Source organism: Vulpes vulpes, chromosome 4 (genome assembly GCF_048418805.1).
Source record: "Vulpes vulpes isolate BD-2025 chromosome 4, VulVul3, whole genome shotgun sequence".
NCBI classification, from domain to species: domain Eukaryota; kingdom Metazoa; phylum Chordata; class Mammalia; order Carnivora; family Canidae; genus Vulpes; species Vulpes vulpes.
This window is the reverse complement of record NC_132783.1, coordinates 77121184-77143418: the sequence shown is the minus strand read 5'-3', so window position 1 is coordinate 77143418 and position 22235 is coordinate 77121184. Positions and strand designations below refer to the sequence as shown.

The 22235-nt window shown below is 35.2% G+C and overlaps 1 protein-coding gene across 6 annotated transcripts in view; it reads left to right on the top strand.

Annotated features, from left to right (window-relative positions):
- The window catches only part of CTNNA3 (catenin alpha 3), a 1674060-nt gene that overhangs the window by 1481796 nt on the left and 170029 nt on the right, over window positions 1-22235 (top strand). For all 6 annotated transcript variants that reach the window (XM_072756138.1, XM_072756135.1, XM_072756140.1 and 3 more), the window contains one exon: window positions 17407-17499. In XM_072756138.1, the coding sequence (XP_072612239.1) occupies window positions 17407-17499 (93 nt within the window). The remainder of the gene's footprint in view (window positions 1-17406; window positions 17500-22235) is intronic.

Genomic DNA, 22235 nt, shown 5'->3' with positions numbered 1-22235 from the left:
GGTTAAGCATCTGCCTTCAGTTCAGGTTGTGATCCCAGGGTCCTGGGATCTAGCCCCACATGTGGCTCCCTCAGCAGGGAGTCTGCTCCTCCCTCTGCCTCTGTCCTTCCCCCTAACTTTCTCTCTCTCTCTCTCTCTCAAATGGATAAATAAAATCTTAAAAACATACATACACACAAAAACAACAAGAACTCTGGAGAGGTTTTTTATTTTTTTGTTTTTAAGTCCGAAGGGTTGAATGAATGAAGGCCCTCTATCTGCTACAACTAGCACCGTTTTAAATTGGGTGTAGAGGGATCCCTGGGTGGCGCAGCGGTTTGGCGCCTGCCTTTGGCCCAGGGCGCGATCCTGGAGACCCAGGATGGAATCCCACATCAGGCTCCCGGTGCATGGAGCCTGCTTCTTCCTCCGCCTGTGTCTCTGTCTCTCTCTCTCTGTGACTATCATAAATAAATAAAAATTAAAAAAAAATAAAAAAATAAACTGGGTGTAGAGATTTATAAGCAATAAAATTTATTGATTTTTAATTTCCACTGTTTAACCATGAATTAGCAAAATTAGATCAAAGACTAATAAAGATTTTTGTTTAATTAAGAAACCTGATATTATTTTAACTGTTGATCTCTATTTCTTGAGCTGTTATGTTTTACTGAATGTTCCAAAAAAATAAATTAAAGGCCTCTGTGTGGATCAGAGGGCATTTAGTGGATAGAGCATCTTTTTTTCTAGCTTCAGTTGAATTTTACTCCCATTCACATTTTGTATATAGGATATCTGAGTGCATTTTTATGTGGAAAATGTACTCCATAAAGAGAAACACAAAACATATGAAGGCCACTGGCCTTCTCACGTGGGTTATTTTCACAGTTTCTATTATTATTATTCTATTATTATTTATATTTTATATTATATATATTATAATATATATTATATATTATATATTATTTATATTTGTATATTATATATAATATATATAATATATTATATAATTATTCTATTATTCTATTATTTCACAGTTTCTATTTCACAGTTCCATTTGATTAAGGTAACTACAAACATTTGCAATTCCTCCCATTTGAACCATTTCTCATGCTGTTTCAGGTCTTTGCTGCCCTCTTGCTCTCTCTTCTGATTTTCATTTTTACCTTTAGTATGGCTTTTAAAATGAAGAAGCTTCAAGTTTTACAAATTATTTGATACTTTCTCTGAGTCTTAGTTTCTTTAAGAGTTAATTCTTCTGAATGTTTTCAATTATATAACAAAACAAAGTGAAAGTAAAAGATGATGCTACTTACTGATTTCTTTTTTTTTTCTACTTACTGATTTCTTAATTATATTCATAGCTCTCCACCAGTTGATATTCATAACATATTTTAATAATTTTATATATCTTACTCATTGAGACTTTATAGCCTTTCAGATAAAATGAAATGAATCCCATTTTACAAAATGAGGAATCTAGACTTCAGAAGTTTGAAGTAACATAATCAACATTATTTAGTCAATAAGTGATCAAACCAGGAGAAATTTTCTAACTTCTGGTCTAATATTCTTTATTTAGTAGTCTAAGAACATTATGAATTAGATTAGTGGGCAATATTTCTTGTCATTAGTTAGAATGACATGATAGCTGATATTTATGTGAGTGCTTACTCTCTCTCTCTCTCTCTCTCTAACAACATTATTATATAGCTATATCAAAATTAAGGTTTTACATACTTCTCCAGTGCAATTCAACTAAACTGTGGTGTATCAGAGTTGGAATTCATTTTGTTTTTCATCCTGTTATGCACGGTCTTAATTTATCTCCTATACTGCAATCTTAGGAAAGAGAAGAAAAGAAAGAATTTTAGTGAGAACTTACTATGTGCCCTGAACTAAGAAAGAGACTTTATAAAGCTAGCTTCCCATAAAAATGAAAAGTGTGCCATACATTATGTATATACAGAGTTAAATCCACATTTATCAACTGAGTTGACCATAATGACGTATCAATGAAGAAGAGGTAAAATGTAAAACATGAAGAAGGCAAGGACAAATATCTTTATTTTATGGGACACGAAGCCAGATACTAGATAACTTTTCTGTAGGCACAAAATAAATAAGTGACATTATCCCATTGCATGGGGAAACCAGTTTGATTTTATTGGTCATTCTATGATTAGCAACTACTACACTATCTGTCATTTATGAATACTTATTAAATAAACAGAGAATGAATGAATAAAATGCAAGAATGAGAAGCTAGTTATTCTGACTTCTTGACCCCAAACACTGAACTTACTATCTTATTAAGTTCCACATATAATATGAGAGTGTTTTTCCCCCCATTTTACAAAGAGTCTAGAGTTGAGGTCTGAAATAAAAGCTGTATTTTTTAAATGATTTTATTTAATTATTCATGAGAGACACAGAGAAAGATGTGGGGAACCTGATGCAGAACTCGATCCCAGGACCCCAGAACCCCAGGATCATGACCTGAGCTAAAGGCAGACACTCAACCACTGAGCCATCCAGGTGCTCCTAAAAGCTGTATTTTGACAGTTTAATCCCTTAGTAGGATCAAAAGGTACTTAATCAGCATGAGAATTAAAAAAAAAAAAGAATGTCTACAAGATCCTGGGAAATCTTGAGGTGCACTGGCTGTACTGTTCACTTTAGAATGTAGCTAAAGCAATTTGTAAATATTATTAATAAAGTAATAAAGGACGGCTTGTAGAGTCTAGAAAATAAATCAAACAGGACATCTTGTATAAATCAAAAAGTTTTCCACTGTGCAAATAAAGATGCATGTTGATAGGAGAATGTGAATAATATATTTCAATATTCATGAAATTTTGATTAAAACTCAGTACACAGAACTTTGTTCCTTTATATCCATAAAGATAAAGATGCCCTCCTGTGATTGATGACAGTCCCATAATACCCAAACATGCTACACTTCATACCCAGTTAGTAATCCATGAATATCTTCTAAATATAAACTGTGCCTATTTAAAAATTTTCTCTTTTTGAACATTAATAAAAAGTAATGTTTGATATCTTCAAATTTTAAAAGAATAATGTCACACATACACATACATACATACATACATACATACATACCCCACAGTCATTGAGGTTAATTAAATCAAACCTGGCCAATTCTCTTAGATAAAATATGGTATACTGTTTCATCTTGCCACATTGATAGAAGAAATCTGATTTCCAAAGTATATTGTCTCTCTCATTGTAAAACTAATTTTAGAACAATGTTCCCTTTCCGGAGATCATATATTATTTCTGGTTTGTGGACAGGGGATAAGATTTGCAGGGAAAGGGATTTTTAAGACAGAACAATGTTAGAAAAGGAAATGATTGGCATACTGAACAATTTTGAATAGGTAGAAGATAAGAATAAAAGGTGAGAGTTGAAAAGTAAGAAACCAATAGTTTAGCTGCAAAGTGCTTAGGATATTTTTGGTTAGACTATAAGAAAAATAATTATTTGTTTATATATATATATTATATGTTATTGTTAGTTTTCTTATATAACTTCATGTTAGAAATAAATAAATTAATATTGTTCATCTAAAGATAGCCTGAGTGGTTTTTTGAAAACAACATGCATTGTTTGGGTCTGGTGACATCTAAGACTACTTATGGGTAAATCCAGAAGGAAGCAGTAATGGAATGGAGGTTACCTGGAAAAAAAGACAAAGCAACACATCATTAAAACATACAAAATACAGTAGATGTCTTCTGTATTTATTGCAATGAACAATTGTAATTGCTATTTTACTTATTATATTTTAAGATGAACTAAACATATAGTTACATTAGTCATATACAAGAGGATGTCTAGGTATATAATAATCTTTAATTCTGTGCATTTAACCAGTAGTTTGATGATACCTTTCTGAAATAGCGTGGACCAACTTCTGCTTACATGTAGAGGATTAAACTCTCCAGAGTGAAAGCATAGTGGTGCCTAAGTTGTGATCTTTAGATGGTCAGCATGAGTAGAATTGTTTCCTGGTGGGAATTAAAGATGTGCAGGAGAGAGACCTGACTCTTCAGGCTTCAAACCACGTACACACACAGATATGCACATGCACATGTGCTTTATGACTTGATGCTTTAGTCAGAATAATTTCATATTATCTTGTTCTATTACTGTTAAATATGAGCATTCTTACTTTCATTTGAGAAAGGGGTTCTCCTACCAAGATTTTTGAAAACCCCTTTCTGAATAAAGTAAAAAAAAAAACAGTTCAAAATTAGGTTTGATATTTCATAAACACAGTTAAGTGACAGAAAAAAAATCACATTCTTGCTAGAATATGTTGTTATTCTTATCAGTGGTCTTTTCATATTCATGTCAACATAGAAAAGCCTGCAGTTGGCATTATTCCTATTAAAGGTACACTATTTCTTACCTCTAAGCACCTCTGCTATTATGACCCATGGATTAGATGCCTTATTGAAGCTCATTTTTTATAACAATTTAACAGTTAAAATTAACATTGATAACAGAAATTGAACATTTTTATTAGTTTAGATTAAATATATGGTCTCTTACTATGAATTGAAATCCATTTTATTAGCAAAAAAAGTTTATGTTACATTAATTGATTGAATGTGAACTTACAGTATTCCTCCTTTTATGTACTCATCTGACATAACTTTGCATGGATGATTATAGTCTTGGGCTAAGCAAACAACTGCTACTTCATGTAATATGTGTCTAGACAGGCAATTGAAAAAATAAATGCAGATTTCTGACAGCATTATGGTTGTAAAGTTGAATTTAATAAGCTGTGCATTTTAAAGCATACAGTTTGATGTTATATAGACAAACTATATAGCCTGGAAACAATCACCAGAAACATAAGAAACATATATATCAAATCTAAAATTACTCATGGCCCTCTGTAATCTAATCACTCCTTTCCCCAGACTCAAACGACCAGCAATCTGATTTCTGTTCCTGTAGATTGATTTGTTATTTCTATAAGGTTGTGTAAATACTACACCTTAAGTATTCTTATTTGGCTTTTTTCACTAAGCATAATTATTTTTTTAAGATCTTATTTATTTATTAATGAGAGACAGAGAGACGGAGAGAGAGAGAGAGAGAGAGAGAGAGAGAGAGGCAGAGACACTGGCAGCAGGAGAAGCAGGCTCCAAGCCGGGAGCCCGATGTGGGACTCCATCCTGGGTCTCCAGGATCATGCCCTGGGCTGAAGGTGGCACTAAACCACTGAACCACCCGGGCTGCCCTAATTATTTTGACATCCATAAGTATTGTTACTTGTATCAGTAATTCATTTCTTTTCATAATTGAATAGTTTCATACTGAATGGACATATGTTTGGTTATAGCATCCTTGGTGAATATCTGAGCTGTATCTATTAGTTGGCTATTTCAGAACTAGCTGCTATAATTATTTGTGTGCAAGCCTTTGTGTGAATATATGTTTTTATTTTTGGAGGGTAAATAACTGGGAGTTGAGTAACTGTATTCTATGGTATGTATGTGCTTAATGTGTTAAGGAACACATGAACATTTTTAAAATCTAATTTCTTTACTGGGTTTGCTTTTACCACTTGTCGTAATTCCATTGATCAGGACAGGTCTGTATAGAAACAGTACCATGCATTTGCCATGAGCTAGTTTCACAGCGACTTGTATCTGACAACATCTTCAACAATGATGTATTCACTTGCTTCCACAAATAGGCCTTTTAGTTTGGAGACTTAAAAATCTCTTTATATAGAGAGTATAATTCTTCCTTAGGGGTTGTCCAAATATTTGTTTTGTTGCATTCTAGTGTTCTATTTTATATATAAGCTGCCAACTTAAGGTACTTTTTTCTACTAGTGTAGGGAATTCTTATGTCCCATAAAGCAAACTTCAATCCAATAACCCTGAATAATATGTACAAAGCTCTAATATAGATCTGAATTACTGTCTTACTGAGCAACATCTTCTCAGTAATGTTGAATTTCTTTGATATTTTTCCATTATTTAGTTCAGTGAAATAGGAGTGTCGGGTTTGGACACCTTAGCCTTACATAATCTCCATGGCTGGAACACAGCAGGCAGTTTTCTGCTTTATTACTGTGCCTGGGATTACTTTGCAAATCTAGATAGATGAATTTGGCTAGGACTGTTGATATTATACCTGGCTGCCTTAACAATTTCTGGAAGCAAAAGATTTCCTGTACGTTAAAAAATATATATCCCCCCTGGGAAATCAAACCACAACTTTCCTTTCCTCAAAATCTTTGTTAAGGAACACTTTGTAAAGCCAGTTTCCAGGACGCTGAAAATATAGTATGTGAAATAATGAAACAAATGCTTCTACACATCCACAGAGCTCAAAAGAGCACCATGTAATATGGGGACATAGTGTGGGGGCCAGGTATGGGATATTCCTCTGTATCTGCTATCACAGTCTTCTGTAGTATTTGCTCTGATAATGAAGACATATGCTTCCATTTACCTCTCACTTATTAAATGCTTTTGTCTGTGTCCATATCAGCTTCGAATATCGTGCCTAGTTGATACACCAATTGCAAAGTGACAAGGCCAGCTCCCCCTGCAGTGAGTTTTGCAATCTTGCTTTTTTTTTATTGCTGACATGTCCTTGAAATGGCACATTCAACCTGAAGCAGATTTTCTTGTAACACTCGTTGCTTGTTCTTCCCCCAATGATAAAAGCATAATTTATTGTTTAAAAATTTTAAAATAAAACAATTATAAAGAAGAAAAACCATGTATAATCGCTCTCTGTCTCGTATATGCACAACGTTTTGTATAATTAGAATATACATATATGTATACATTCAGTTAAAAGTGCATTAAGTGAGTTTTCTTTACTATTAAATTTCTCTTAAAATTTTTTGAAAGAGAGAGAGAGTGCGTATGTGAGTGAGAGTGGGTATGTGGGAGAGGAGAGGGGCAGAGATTGAAAGAGAATCTTAGGCAGACTCCATGCTGGGCATGGAGCCCATGGTGGGGCTCAGTCTCAGGACAATGAGATCATGAAATGAGCCGAAATCAAGAGTCAGACACAACTGACTGAGCCACTCAGGTGCTCCTCTGAAACTCTTATTTTAATATTTATAGAATAGATATTTTGAAACAGAAAAATTAATAGTTGCTCAGTTAGATAACCTCTCTTCAGCTGTCTATTCTAAGATATGAACACAAATTCAGATATGAGTCTGTTTGGCATAGAGTTTGATGGAAAGGTGAGATTTTCCTCACTTCAAATATAGTAGGATTTGTCTGGTCTTCAATATAGCAATGTTCATACCCAAAAAGTTGAAGGTCAGGGTGGTTATTAGTCATCTATTGTGGCTGCCACCACTACCACCATCATTACCACAATCTCTACTACTCCTCTTGCTATTGTTATTCTGTTGTTTCTAACAACTGCACATCACCCATCTATAAAGCAGTGAGCATAATTGTACTGCCATAATTCTCTAAGGCATCATGACTTACTGCCTATGAAGAACCATCGTCCTATGTAGTCCTGGATAAAACAAGTTTAAAAAGTTGTTTCAGGGATCCCTGGGTGGTGCAGCGGTTTAGCGCCTGCCTTTGGCCCAGAGTGCGATCCTGGAGACCCGGGATCGAATCCCACGTCAGGCTCCCAGTGCATGGAGCCTGCTTCTCCCTCTCCCTATGTCTCTGCCTCTCTCTCTCTCTCTCTGTGACTATCATAAATAAATAAAAATTAAAAAAAAAAGTTGTTTCAAACCTCCTGAGAGGTGACAATTCAAAAGGGACTTGTGCTTTTTTTTTTAAGATTTTATTTATTTATTCAAGACAGAGAGAGAGAGAGGCAGAAACACAGGCAGAGGGAGAAGCAGGCTCCATGCAGGGAGCCTGATGTGGGACTTGATCCCAGGACTCCAAGATCACATCCTGAGCATGAAGGCAGATACTCAACCGCTGAGCCACCCAGGTGTCCCTCAAAAGGGACTTGTGATCTAAAATTACATGCAGCATTTCAAAAGGGTTCCCTGCTACTTCAAATGTATATATATATATATATATATATATTTAGTTTGTTTATTTTTGTTTGTTTCAATGTTCATTATAAACAAACTTGCAATAGACTTGTAGAGCGAACAATAGAATTGTGTGAGATTTTTTTTAAATCATTTAGTTCCAACTTTTTCATTTACTTCTGAAGACATTGAGTTGTCATCAAGCCATGTATTTGTTTGAGGTCACAAGCTCTTAAAGGAAGCATTTGACCTGGAACCAGATTCTCACTCTTCATATTATGCTTTGCCACATTTCTTGCCTCAGTGTAAGAACTTTGGCAAGATACTTAGCTCAGGTTTTCTGCTCATAATTTGGAAATAGAATATAAACTCACAACTCTGTCCAAAACATATTTAATATTTTTGCCAATCTATAGATTAATTCATAGAACTAGAAAGAAGAACAAAGAATGACTCAGGACCATTTTTTTTTTCAAATTTATTGACACACTTTTGCTCATGCTAGGGACCAAAATCATCTCAAGTTTGGTATAACTTGAAGCCGAGACAACATCCTGATAAATGATCAGGATTTCTTTTAGTTGAGTTTCTAAAGACTATATATATGGTTCAAGGTAGTGGCAGTGGAGCAATGAAGAAAGGCTGAATCATCTCTTTGCTCCAGATGCCAAGTTTACAGGTCTAGAAATTATATCCAGCAGGGGGAGGAGTAGATTTAGGACCAATCTACTGGTGTGCTGCTGATCATAACCCCTAAATACCTGGCCCACCTTGCTCTATAAGCAATATACTCATGCTGCTTGAAGCTTATTTTCTAGACTTGGAAATTTTAACTACTCAGTTACCACCTTTACCATGCATTTGTGACTACCAAGCTGGTCCATAAAATTAACACAGGACTTACTTTGAAGGAGTCGTTTATTAAGTGTGCAATCCTGGATAGGTTTTGATAACTCTAGGTCTCAGTTTCCTCAACTATGGTATTGAAATTGTAACAATTGCCTCCTCAGGTTTATTGTTAAGATTGAAAGAGGAAAGGAATGTGGAATAACCCAGCGGAGTGTTGTTAATGAATAATTAAATGATTAAAAATGATTTCCTCACCTTTCTGTTTTCAAAAAGAAGAATGTCAAGGGTCCCAATCTGGAGGCATCTGGGTGGCTCAGTTGGTTAGACTCTGCCTTGGGCTCAGGTTATGATCCCAGAGTCCCTGGATCAAGCCCCACAGAGAGCTCCCTGCTCAGTGGGAGGGGGTCTGCTTCTCTCTCTTCCTCTGCCCCTCTCCCCACACGTGTTCACTTGCTTTCACTCTCTCTCTCTCTCTCAAATAAATACATAAAATCTTTTTTTTAAAGGATCCTGATCTGAATCTAGATGTTTCTCATAGTTGAACTTTCCAAAAATATGCCTTCATTCAAACCTTATTCTTCATGGCTTCATTAGTCTTTCATATCTTTTTTTAAATGTCAAGCTGGAATACTTCTTATGACAGTTTCCATGAATTAGACATGCAGTCCTGGGAATTAGAGCTGGATCACCAGCTCATTTTGTGGTTGAATAAGTACCATGATATTGATGATGCCACTTTCATTTATGACCCTCTTACTGATTTGCTGTGTGCTTTTCCACAGTTATTAGCCTCATTGGTGTCTTCAGAAAGAGGCATGACTGTCACAAGGTTCCTGAGAGAAAGAAGGCTTAAGGTTACAATATACTTTACCCTGTGTGATTCTATCATTACTTGAGTCCTTAGAAAGACTTTATGTAAACTTAAGTGATTGTAATGACCACCCCTTATGATAATCATCATAATCCAGGTTCAACCATAAGGCATTTTGTATGATTAACTATTTGATGGTTGCGGGCCTGGATAGGTTTTTAAGTAGAAAACTAGTAGAGACTTATTTCATAGAAAATACATGAACAACTAAGGCTGTGTCTCCTCTGTCAGCAGTATTATATGTGTTCAGGATTGCTTTGCCCAAGTTGTCCTATTTGATTACATGTTTAATTACATCCTCTTATACATTGTAGATGTAGTCTTTCCTCTTACTTTATTGTTATTTTTTAATATATTCTGCAACATAGCTTTGTCAAACTGTATTTCAATTGTTGTAGCCTTTAAGGGATATACTACTCACCCAGGCTTCTTAGTTTCACCATATGGGATAACTTATATGGTGTTGCATGTTGGAAAAGAAGAAATGGCTTGTGAAATATAGAGAGATGATAATGGTATCTAGAGGCAGTTTTGAATTGTTTTTTGAAAAATTATAAGAAGAAAACTCACCAATGATCTATTGTGGCAAATAGTGATATATGTCTTTATGCACATCATTCTTTATTTCTTCCTCTTTTTATTTTCTTTCTTGTATTAATGCACCAAAAACCATATTTTTGAGCACTTACTTTTTGCCAGCATTGTGTTAGGCATTAGAGTTATAAAACAGAATAATACTATATGCCTTCTCATTCCTTGTGAGAGTGAGAAGATATATCTATTCAGGAGAGGAACCATATTTCTAATTGGTATGATGAATTAGAATGAATTTGTTTCAACTGAAATCAGTGGATTTACCAGATCTCTTCTAGTGTTGAGGAGTCCCAGTACTGAAGAAACATTTCATCCACATTGACGCTATTCCTTCGATTTACATGAACTCATAAAATCTTAAAACTGAGGGACTTCCAGAATATATCAAGTTTTACTTACTTCCCATCCCTATTTTATAGATGAGAAAATTGAAACATAGAAAAATTATGAGATTTGCCTAACAACATACAACTAATTGGTGACAAAGTTAGAATGAAAACCCAGGTATTCTAACTTCAAGTTCATTAAACTACCACAATATCACAAACCCACCAGCGTTCTGATAATACAAGAAAAGCCTTCCCAGGTTAACCTGAGGTATTTTACACTCCTTTCCCTCTTCTGCCTGTCATTTCTAAGGAAATTTCTCTGTATCTTACCATTCAATCTCAGTCTCAAACCATGTAACTCTAGGGAATATCTTTTATTTCTATTTAATATCCTTACCCTTTATCTCTCTTGAGGGCAAGGATTATGTTTTATTTGTCTCAAGATCTCCAGAATCTAGAATAATAGTGTGTTTGTATGCATGAAAGAAATAGACACTCAAATATGTTAGTTGAGATAACTTAATTTGATTTTTTAAACTCTTTATTACTGATCAAACAAAGTTGGATTATCACTGCATATCTTTAGGTAATCATTTCTTCATTATTAATAAAATTGAAAAAAATTCCACAGAATGAAAGCAGCTCATTAAATGCTGGCATACAGCTGTGACCAAATTTGTAATGTTTTCTTCAAAAATCTTGTGAGATAGTCTTGCATATGTTTGGTTAGTACTAAAATGAATAAATAGTGCCCTCTTCTGTCTGATAACCATACTGGTGTTATGTGGGGTATGAATTATCATCTCAGGTGTAGAAGAAAAAAAAAGACTTCTTATTTTTGTATTTTCTAACACAGCCTGTTTTTACATTTTCTCATGGGGAATTTAAACATAGTCTTTGGAACTTCCCTTTACCTTTATCACTTGTATTGGGCCGGGTGAACCAAAATTCTAGATCAGTAGTTCTCAAACAGGGGTGATTCCCTCCTCACTCCTTCCCCCTGCCCTGTCATGTGGGGACATATGGAAATGTCTGGAGCTACTTTTGATTGTTACAACTTGAGAGGGTCCTACTTCATGTAGTGTGTAGAAGCTAGGGTAGTGCTAAACACCCCACAATATACAAGATAGTCTCTTGCAATCAGAATTATTCAGAGCAAGATGTCCGTAGTACCAAGTTTGAGAGACTATTTTTCTAGAGGCTTAGATGTATCAAGACATCAGAATGACCCACCAATTACTTGTCATTTTCCCACTTTGGTTACCAGTGAGATACCCATTGACCTAGCCCATGGTGCTCCTTCAGGTGTACTACTTGCTGTTTTCATGGTACTTTAGGGGAAAATGTGAAACTCTGGTCTGAGTTTAGATGATGTTTTCTCTAAAGCCTTTTTACATACACACTGAACTTTTAATGGGATACGTAGACATCTTCCTACTCTTCCAAATCTGAGAATCTTGAGCTTCTGGAAGAACTCTCTGCACAAAATCTATTATTTCTAATTTCTATAGTCTTTATTTTTAAAAAATGAAATTTGGGAATCTTTGCCTCAAACTTTCCCTTAAGCAAGGAATCATTAAATCAACACTGAAGGCAAAAGGGAAATGACTAAGCATTACTCTATATCTTAAAAAATGTTCCATGAAATTCTTCTGACATTGATACCATGCTTATTAGTCATTAAATAATTTCTTTCTTTTGTCAGTTAGTGTATTTCTATTAAATACATATTATATTTTGTCTCAAGGTGCTCAGAGTGAGGTAAACAAGACAGATAATATCCTTATTCTCATGGAAGTTATGCTCTAATGAGATAAGACCAAAACATATCCCCTCTCAAAAAAAAAAAGGAAGAAAAATATAATTTCAGGTTTTGACCATGACAGGAGAGTTAAAGAAAGAAATACAAGGTAATGAATAAATAAATGAAGTAGGGGAGGGATTACTTTTAGACAAACCGACCAGGGAAGACTGGATAAGGCTGAAGATAGGCATCGGAGTTCCCATGGTGAGGAGGATCCAGCCATGTGAGAGCTCTAGGATCATTCCAGGCAAAAGAGCAGTGAATACATGGAGCCAAAGAACCTGGCATGGAAGGAGCAGAGGAGTGGGCCATGTTTGAGGAGTAGAAAAGGAGCCTGTTTGTATGTTTTCAGCAAAAAGGCATTTCTTAGTTTTCTATAATTTGAAATTATGTATTAATATATCTACCCCTCTTATACAAATGTATTTTAATTTGAGACTCTCCACTTTGACATTCCAAAATCATCCTGTGCTATCAGCTCATCTAGGAGGCCCTGACTAAGCATGCTATTCCCACTGTCTGCTTCAGAAGATCCCCATAGACCCTTCCTAACAGCTTCCCTGAGTATCAGACTGCTCCTGACACTGCTGGGGCAGTTACTTGATTTTAGTAAGACAGTGATGGATAGTCACAGAAATATGATTTATGACCAAATCATCTGCAGGATTTAGAATTCAACTTTAATTTGAGAGGAAAATGTCAAGCATGACTCTTAATCCTAGACTATATTTTTCTTGTTTTTTTTTCTTTTTTTCCTTCTTTCTCTTCTTTTCTTTCCTCTTTTCTTATCTCTTTGGTGACCACAAGTTTCTTTTTTTTAATATTTTAAATTTAAGCATTCATAAAGTCTGTGCCAGTGAATTTTTATGTATAATAATCCTGCATAGCATTCACTAGGAATGCTGAAAGAATTAATGAGATAAAGTCTGTAGAGAGCATTAAGTATCTTGGGAAAAAAAGTTATATAAATGCAGTCATTTCTATCTTGGTAAGTCTATATACATTTATATATAAGTTTATTATGACTCTGAAGTTTAATGTGCCACTATAGTCATTGAAGCTCCGGTTTGTATATGAAAACCTCAGCCTGAATATTTCCAAGTTCTATACTTGTTTCTGGCCTCTTGCATAAAGTGGGGCCTTATAATAAGATTTATAATAATAATTTATAATAATCACAAAAAATATTCAACTTCAATACTTTCTAGTCTCTGAATAATGTTCCAGTTCATCATCTCATTTTATTTTCACAATAACCCCAAGAATTAGGTAATAGTTTTGCCATTTTACCAGGTGAGGAAACTAAGCTAATTTAAAATCACTTTGAGCTACCTAAGAAATGCTTCACAACAAACAAGAGTTAAAATAAAAACACATGAAGTAGTTTTCCTGAATTCTCATATAAGAAATAGATGAATAATAACTGAGTTTATTAACACTCTTTCCAGGAAAAAAAAAAAAAAGAAGAAGAAGAAGAAGAAAGGTATCTTTCTCTTGGTTTGATTAAGAGCCCAGCTCAGAGAGGGGAAGTTATTTGCAATATCACTGAGAATCTATGTGAGAGTGAATCTTTGCTGGTTCCAGTTTAAGGGATAATTTAAATCGGATTAAAACAAATCTTTACTGGGAATTTAAGAAAGAGCAATATGTGTGGAATTATATTAACCTTGTTTAGCACAGGACATTATATACTCAAAATGGGTTGAATGTAATTAGAAGCAGCTAGTAAGTATCAGATCAATCCAGAATAACAAATTTGGAGTAAAATGGAGATATTCAAATTGCCACAAATGTTTTATCCAAAAATATAAAGTGTGATGGGAGGAGGGTTAGAATAGTGGAAGAAGAGGAGAAAAAGCAATAGAAACAAAGAAACAAACTTTTCCTACACTCCAGCTGTTTGTTGGCGAATTCTTACTTAAAGCTTCTTACTACAATTGAGCCTCACAATAAACTTCAGGGTTAGGTATTATTATGTAAAACTTTGTTCTGAGGAAACGAAAGTTTAAAATGGTACACAAATGCCCAAAGTCCCACAGTCACTGATCAGAGGGCCAGAATTCAAATTTAGGTCTCTATTACTCAACATTTTTGGATCTTTCTAATACATGACGCTGCTCTAAGATAGTTGGTCTCCCTTCCCCTAGAATGAAAATTAATTAGAAACACACACACACACACACACACACACACACACACACACCTCCCAGATGTTTGCATCTTCCAAAGTTACTGGATGAGTAGGAGGAAGCTTTTTTTAAGAGTGTAAAATACAGGGTACCTGCATTCCTCTTCCCTTTTACAATGCTTGCTTTATTATTATTTGTCTTCAGCCCTGAAGTAGTTAATGTATCACCTCAAAAGTGATTAGAGTACTCCTATTTCTCTCTTAGTTTCCACTTAATTTAACTATAACATTGTATATTTAACTTGTTATTTTTGCAATACCAGCCAACTGCTTGCCTTACAGAATGCAAAATGCTGCCAGCAAATGTTTTGAACACTCCTCCACTGATTTTGTTTCTGAAAAGAAGAGGTCAGTTGTGGTGGCTTTGCAAGAAAACTGATTAGTCCTATGTTAAAGACAATTCCCCCCCCAATACCACCCCCCCAAAAAAAAACAGAAGTATATGGGCATAAATGGTAGGCTTATCTCTTCCTGCAGTATCACCAACAAAAATGGTACTTATGACTTCTGACAGCAGTGGTTGTTCTTAGTTTCTGTTAAGTCACTTTATTTTGAGTTGAATAAAATAATGGAATCAGTGATGAAGTTATATGTCACCTCACGGTAGAGTATAATCCAAGTTATTAACAGCAGACATTTATAAGGAACAGATCACAGTAGGGGCACCAGACAGCCTCAGTTGCAAAACAACAGGACCCAAGAAAAGGAATTTGATCAATTGAATTTATTCAGATGTTTCAGAGGCTGGTGATATATCAAGGAAGGAAATAGCAAAGTTTCCTTCTCAAGAATACTATGGGAAGAATACACAAAAATGGCTGATAATAAAACATGTGTGATTGTGTAGAAGTTCCACAGCAGTGAACTCATGTTATTAATACTTAATAAAATATAATAAATTGCCCTGTGACCATAGTTGCACAGTGTCACAGCAAAAAGGGGCTGCATGTAGAAATAAACATACATACATAACAGTTACTCAAGGATATTAGAGGCCTTGCCAAGAAGAGGATCATTAATATCCAACTGGAATTCGCTGAAATAACTGCAGAGGATTGGGTGATGCTCAGTGCATCTCGTAGAGCTTTAACAAATCCGAGGCCATTAACGGTAGGAAATAGGTAGTTTTAATTATTGCAAGTTCCCATCTCTGGAGTGGTCCAAGGGAAGGTAAACTCTCCATAGCCTTGAAAATAAACAAAGGCCTGTGTGCAAAGCAAGGTTGAAGGGAAACCAGGGCTGGAATGGGGAGGCAAGCCCTGCCCCTTCCCAGTCTTTAACAGCAATATGTACAGAAGAGATCTTCCACTTCACATTTGGTTGCTTTTCATGAAAACTGATTTCTGCATTTCTTACCAAGGCTTTGTATTAAATGAATCATACATAATTTAAATGAAAATAAATATTAAATTAATTCTTAAGTGCTTTTGCTTGGATTTGCAATAATGACAGATACCTTTAAATTATTGGCCCAATGGGATTAAGGAGAAGAGATTAAGTGAGATTAGGAAAAATAATATAAGATGGATAAAAAAAAATTAGTTTGAAATGTGGAAGATGGAAGCACAGTAAAGGTACAGTTAGGATGAGTGTTTGCTATTGCCATTGATAGATTTTCTTATGCTCATATCCAATCAGCTATCACTGATAATTTTACTTCAACCATTCAAAAGCATGGATGTGCTTCTTGTAGTGATAGGACAGCAAGTAGGGCAGACCCAGTCCTTACCTCATAAACAACTGGCTGCCTGATGCAACAAACAATCATGTATGGTGAGCATTATGACAGTAGAAGTAGAGGGATCTGGAGAGGCTTGGCGGAGAAACCCAACGAACCCTTGTCTTCCTGAGCAGGACACCACCCTGATATAAGACGTTTGAGCTGAAATTGATAAAAGGAAATGGAAGTAGGTTAGCTATTTAGACACTGAAGTTAAAAAATTTATTATTTAATTTCCTAGAAAATTTAAATTCGTAATAATTTTTGTGGCATAAAAAATTCCATGGCATATAGTTTTAATTATAATTGTCCCATCTATTTATCACATGTGAACACCTACTTTATGATGACGACATAGTGCTTAGCCAAATTACTATTCATCCAGAGAAAAGCTTCCTCTTGATTATATTGCTTTCTTTTTCTTTCAACATTTATTGGGATATAATTTACATACCACAAAATTCATCATCTCAAAGTGTAAAACTGATTTTTTTTTAGTATATACACACAGTCATGCAATCATTACCACTATCAAATTCCAGGATGTTGTGAGCATCCCAAGGAGAGACTGCACACCTATAAGCAGTCATTGTTCACTCCCTCCGCCTGGTTTAGGAGCCACTAATCACATTTCTGTCTCTATAGACTTGCCATTTCATACAAATGGAATAATACAACATATGATGTTTTGTGATTGACTTATTTCACTTACCATAACATCTTCACCTATGTTGCAGCATGTATTAGTACTCCATTTCTTTTCAAAGCCAAATAATATTATATTTTATAGAATTCTGTTTATTCCTCAGTAGGTGTTTGTTTGAGTTGTTTCTACTATTTGGCTATTACAATTGGTGGAGCCTTGAATGTTTTTTTTTTTTTTTACAAGTTTTTGTGTGGACACATATCTTGATTTATCTTGGGTATATATCTAGGAGTAGAATTTCTGGGTCATATTGATAACTGTGCTTTTTTTTTTGAGATACTGCCAGACTTTTTTTTCCATTTGCATTCTCACCAGCAATGCTTTGCTTTCTTTTTATAGACCCCAGAGGAACTGGAGGATGTTTCTGACTTGGAGGAGGAACAAGAGGTACGCAGTCACACCAGCATTCAGACTGAAGGGAAAACTGACAGGGTAAGTTACCTCCCTGGGAGGAGAGTTGTATGCTGTGCCCTCTTCTTGTCAATCAGGCAGCCTCTCACAGGTGGGACTCTTGGATCTGGAGCTGGTTTTGTAAAGCACAGGAGGAAGAGCCTCAGAATCTAGGGGCTGCAGCATGAGGGGAATTACTCCCTTGACCTTGAAAGATCACAGTGAGACCATTTTTGGTCAGGTAGTAAATCGCTTCATACCACTTTTGATCTTTATAGTAGTCAGGGGAACATGAAATTGAAATGTGTACACATTTGTTTAGGGTAGAAAAGAGAAACCAAGAAGTTATAAATATGCTCTGAAATTCTAGGAGAAAAAAACACTTCTGTGAAACTTACTCTTTTACTTTTCTTCCTTTCTTCAATGTTGCCTTCTCCTCTTACCCTCAACACACACATATACACACCCCTCCAAAGATGCTGATCAACTTCTGAATTACTCTGAGATGTTGTATTTCACTTTACTTAGAACCAGTGAAAATTTGGTTTCCTAATCAATGATAGCTTTCTGCTGCAGACCAGACTACAGAATTTGGGTCTGAAAGCCAGGCAGTATAGCGTAGTAGCATAGCAGCTAAGACTGGAACACATCTGAATTAGTCATTCCTTGCTGTGTTATCTGGGAAACTTAGTCAGCCTTTCTCTAACATGGTTCTCTGATCTGTAAAATAAGAATACTACTGGTACTCTCGATATGTGGATTATTGTGAAAATAATTAAGTTAACTAGTAGCGCACTTCACACACTGCTTAGCTCATAATAAGTTCTCGATAATCATTAGTTGTTATTTGTAGTTGTAGTATGGATAGTATAATTATTATCACTATTATTATATTATTATTATTATTACTTTAATTGGTTAAATTCAGTGACATTACCTTAGGAGATGGATAGAAAAAGAAAAATTTAAGACAGTTCCATATGCTCAAATGTTCAGATTACTTAGAATTGACATATATTAGTCACTTATGTTCTATTAGAAATGGTGATTTTCTTGAGCTTCCATTCCTTGATGATTATTTGGGTTAATCCTCAACCCTCCAGAAGCCAGTTCATGCTGGAAACTCTCTGGGGGCACCCAGCATCTGAAATAAGTTTCTTTCAAATCTAGTAGGCATCTTTGGTAAGAGATCAATTTTCACAAATGGCAATGGATTTGGAAATAAATTTTGCTAACAGTATAGTTTGCTCATGCTTTCAGGTAAGTAAATGAGTGATTCACTTAGGCTATGGAGGTAGCCACTAGAGGGGGAGAGTAGCTGTCAGGACTTACAAAATAATTGATGGAGGAACTTTTGTTACAATACAGGTGCCTTTTAGGATTCTGGGATTAGGATCAACATACTATACTTCTCATTCTGGATCATCACATACAGACAATGAAGTTTTGCTTAAGACCTTGAGACTTAGAAACTTCAAATTTCTTCATCTACAAATGGAAAGAATAATATCATGCCTTCTCACAGCATTATTGATAACTTCAAAGAGGATAATGTAAATGAAAGTCTTTTATAACATTTATAAAAATTTATGCTTATTTTCTTAGCATATATTTTAAACTTCTTATTACTACTATTTTGATTTGTAATTTTGCTCTTGGCTGGGGTTACAGGCCAGCTAGATACCCCCTGACTATTGTAAGGTAAGAAGTTGATGATCTCCATGGTCCTGGATCTTAAGAATCTTTCATGGAAGCCACTGTTTCTAACCATGTAGAAATCACCCTGGAACTGCTCTGTATTCTGGATTTGTGTTCTACTGTGCAAAGTTCCCTGACAGGTCAGTTTGTTTGGAATGCCCCTGGCAACACCCTCACTAAAGTCTAGTGGCAAGTTAGCACCCTAACCATCAAATCTACTGGGAGTAACATTATATACAACCTGGTCAGTTGCTGCTCTAGTAAATCTCCCTGCATAAATTCTGAGTAGCTTAGATTTTATTCATTTCCTGCCTTGAGGCTTCTCTGAAATTGCTGTGTGGAATCCCTCTGGAAGCTGTTCAGATATTCTAATACATACACAATCTTATGTGAAGCATTAACACTCCACAGAGCAACCTTGATGAACACTCTTATATTCCTTGGATAGACCATTTTGCATTTTCCATAGGTCTTCAGAGGGTTCCCAGTGGGATCAAGCCATACCTCTACCATGGCGAACACCTTGATAATATATCTTTGGATTTTCCCTCCTTTTTTTTTTTTTCCTGATCCATTCTTCCCAGAATCCCAGTTTTGTTCCCCAAGATTTCATCTCAGAATAAGTTACCTACCATTTTTAGGTTTTGCTTTTGACGAAAAATAAGAGAAGATAGTCACAGCATATGAACTACTTAATTATCACATTAACTTTGATATATTTATATATTATCCTGATATATTTATACATTATCCTTTATTATATTATTACTAATAAGATCACTGAGGCACAGTTTTATATAACTTGTCTAGTAAGTGGATTATGTTTTCAGATAAAGAACTTTGGTGATTACTACATGTCAACTCACTTAAAATACAGAGTTAGCGAAATGAGTCTTTTACTAACAAGCAAATAAACCACCACCACCACCACAATGAATTTATTCACCATCAGTGGAAAGAAGGGATGCTGTAGTGGTCTGAGAGATGGAGGAAGAATACAAATTTTCTTTTAAATGTTAAAGGGCAATTACTGTATAGTATGGGTAATTAACTCAAATAAAAATCTCTCATTGAATATCTGACTTGTGAGTTTATTCCTACAGATTCTGTACCCATAGCAGGCCAGCTCAAAATGTCCCCCACCCAAACACCTGAGCAAAATGATCATGTTTAAATAAGTTTTATGATTTCTTTCATGTATCTTGCACCCCTAACAGATTTCATATTCTCTATAATTGTAATTCTATGCTTGGAATATATTTCTATGTTCAGTTTCATATGCATTGAGACTAACATTCCTGATGTTTGCATCTACTGGACTGAGTATATTTTTTGACATATTTCCCAAATACCATCAGTTTGAGAAGATATCGTAAGATTTTGAAATGGATTGAATACTCATGCCATGCTCTGGTCACTGAACAAGACATGTGCTTGGGTTCCTTTTTGTTTGCTGTTAAATGACTTTTTGGTTCTTGGATTATGCAGACTCTGCTATATCAAACATGTAGTAGAACCAATTTCAGGCACTGTTTAGTAATGGAGTGACAATTATTTATTATCATTTTACTTTCTGCATTTCACTCCCAGTAGCTTGGGCTTAACATCATCTGTTATTGCTGTCATCAGTGGCAAATGCCACTGGGCATTGTAAAGGTCTATAACCAACAAATAATGATTTAGAGTCCACGGTCAATGAGAGTGAAATACTTAAAGACCAATAGTGCATACCTTATGAAATAGCAAAGGAACAGCAGTAGAAATTAGTGATTATTTTAATTATTAAACATGAATACTCACTGGACCAATAGTGTGGTTATATACAGTAATCAGGCTTTCCACAGTGATATAGGAGTGTGATTTTGCTATTGATTTATAGAACATTCTTTAAAGATCTCATTGTTTATTCTGTTCATGCTCTTAGCAAGGATAAAATAGAAATCTTTTATCTTAAAAACTGAAATTTGAAAGAGACATGAAAATAGACTCCTGTGAAGAACATCAAATTTCTAAACCTACTGATAATAAGACTTTTTGGTAAGTCCTAAAGCTTTCTAAAAGATTATACTAAATGCATGCTAACTCATATTTTCCATTTAAACAGAACAGTGCCAGCTATCATTTAACACTTTATAGTTTACAAAAAAATTCCAAATTGGTGTCTTAGTTAAGAAAAGCCCTGGAGTTTATTTTTTTCACTTGATTTTACTAATTAGGGAATTTAGCTCAAAGAATTTCAGTAGTTTATGCAAATCATGTAGACTGGAGCTAAACCCCAGGTCTTCTGGCACCAACCATGCTCTATCCAATATAGTACACTTGTAAACTTAAGTAGAATCTTACCATCCCTCAAGATCTTGTTGCCCTCCTGTTACAGCCAGCATTATGGAGTTGATATTACAATTCCTCTACTAGAAAAATGACTCATGAAACTAAAGAGCATTAACCATAAGTATCAGAACTTCTTAAGCCTCACAAGTTTCAAAATGTCTCAGGGTTACAATCTTCCATAAATAACAAGATTGCTTTGTTGATTACCATTCAGAAACTATATAGTGGCCAGTCCTTAGCAGTGTCTTCTGGTGGATAACTTCACTTAGATGAAGTAGAATATTAATCAGATAGAGTCAGACAGTGGCAGACCTTGTAGGACAACAATTCAGATATCCAAACACAGAATCTAGAGAAGAGAGGCAGTTTATTCCTCAGTCTCTTATCACATTGACCTCTGTGATATCTCCATACAGCAAGCATTCTAATTTCTAGATTTCTAGATTTCTCCCCTCCTTTAAGAGACTCTCAGGAAATAAGTAAAGTGTCAGCAGGGTGGTGGCTAAAAGTATGTTTCTTATGCTTACCTGGGGGACTACAGTAGTTTCAGAAAGACAAGAAAACATGAGGCACCTGGGTGGGTTAGCCCATTAAGTGTCTGACTCTTGATCTCAGTTCAGATCTTGATCTTGGGTCATGAGAAAGAAAAAGACACAATAAAATAGATTGAAAGAGAGTTTTGTGAGTGGGGAGGGTGAGCAAGTGACTTGTCTTTACTATGATCGCCTTATAATGTAGAGGTGTATGAA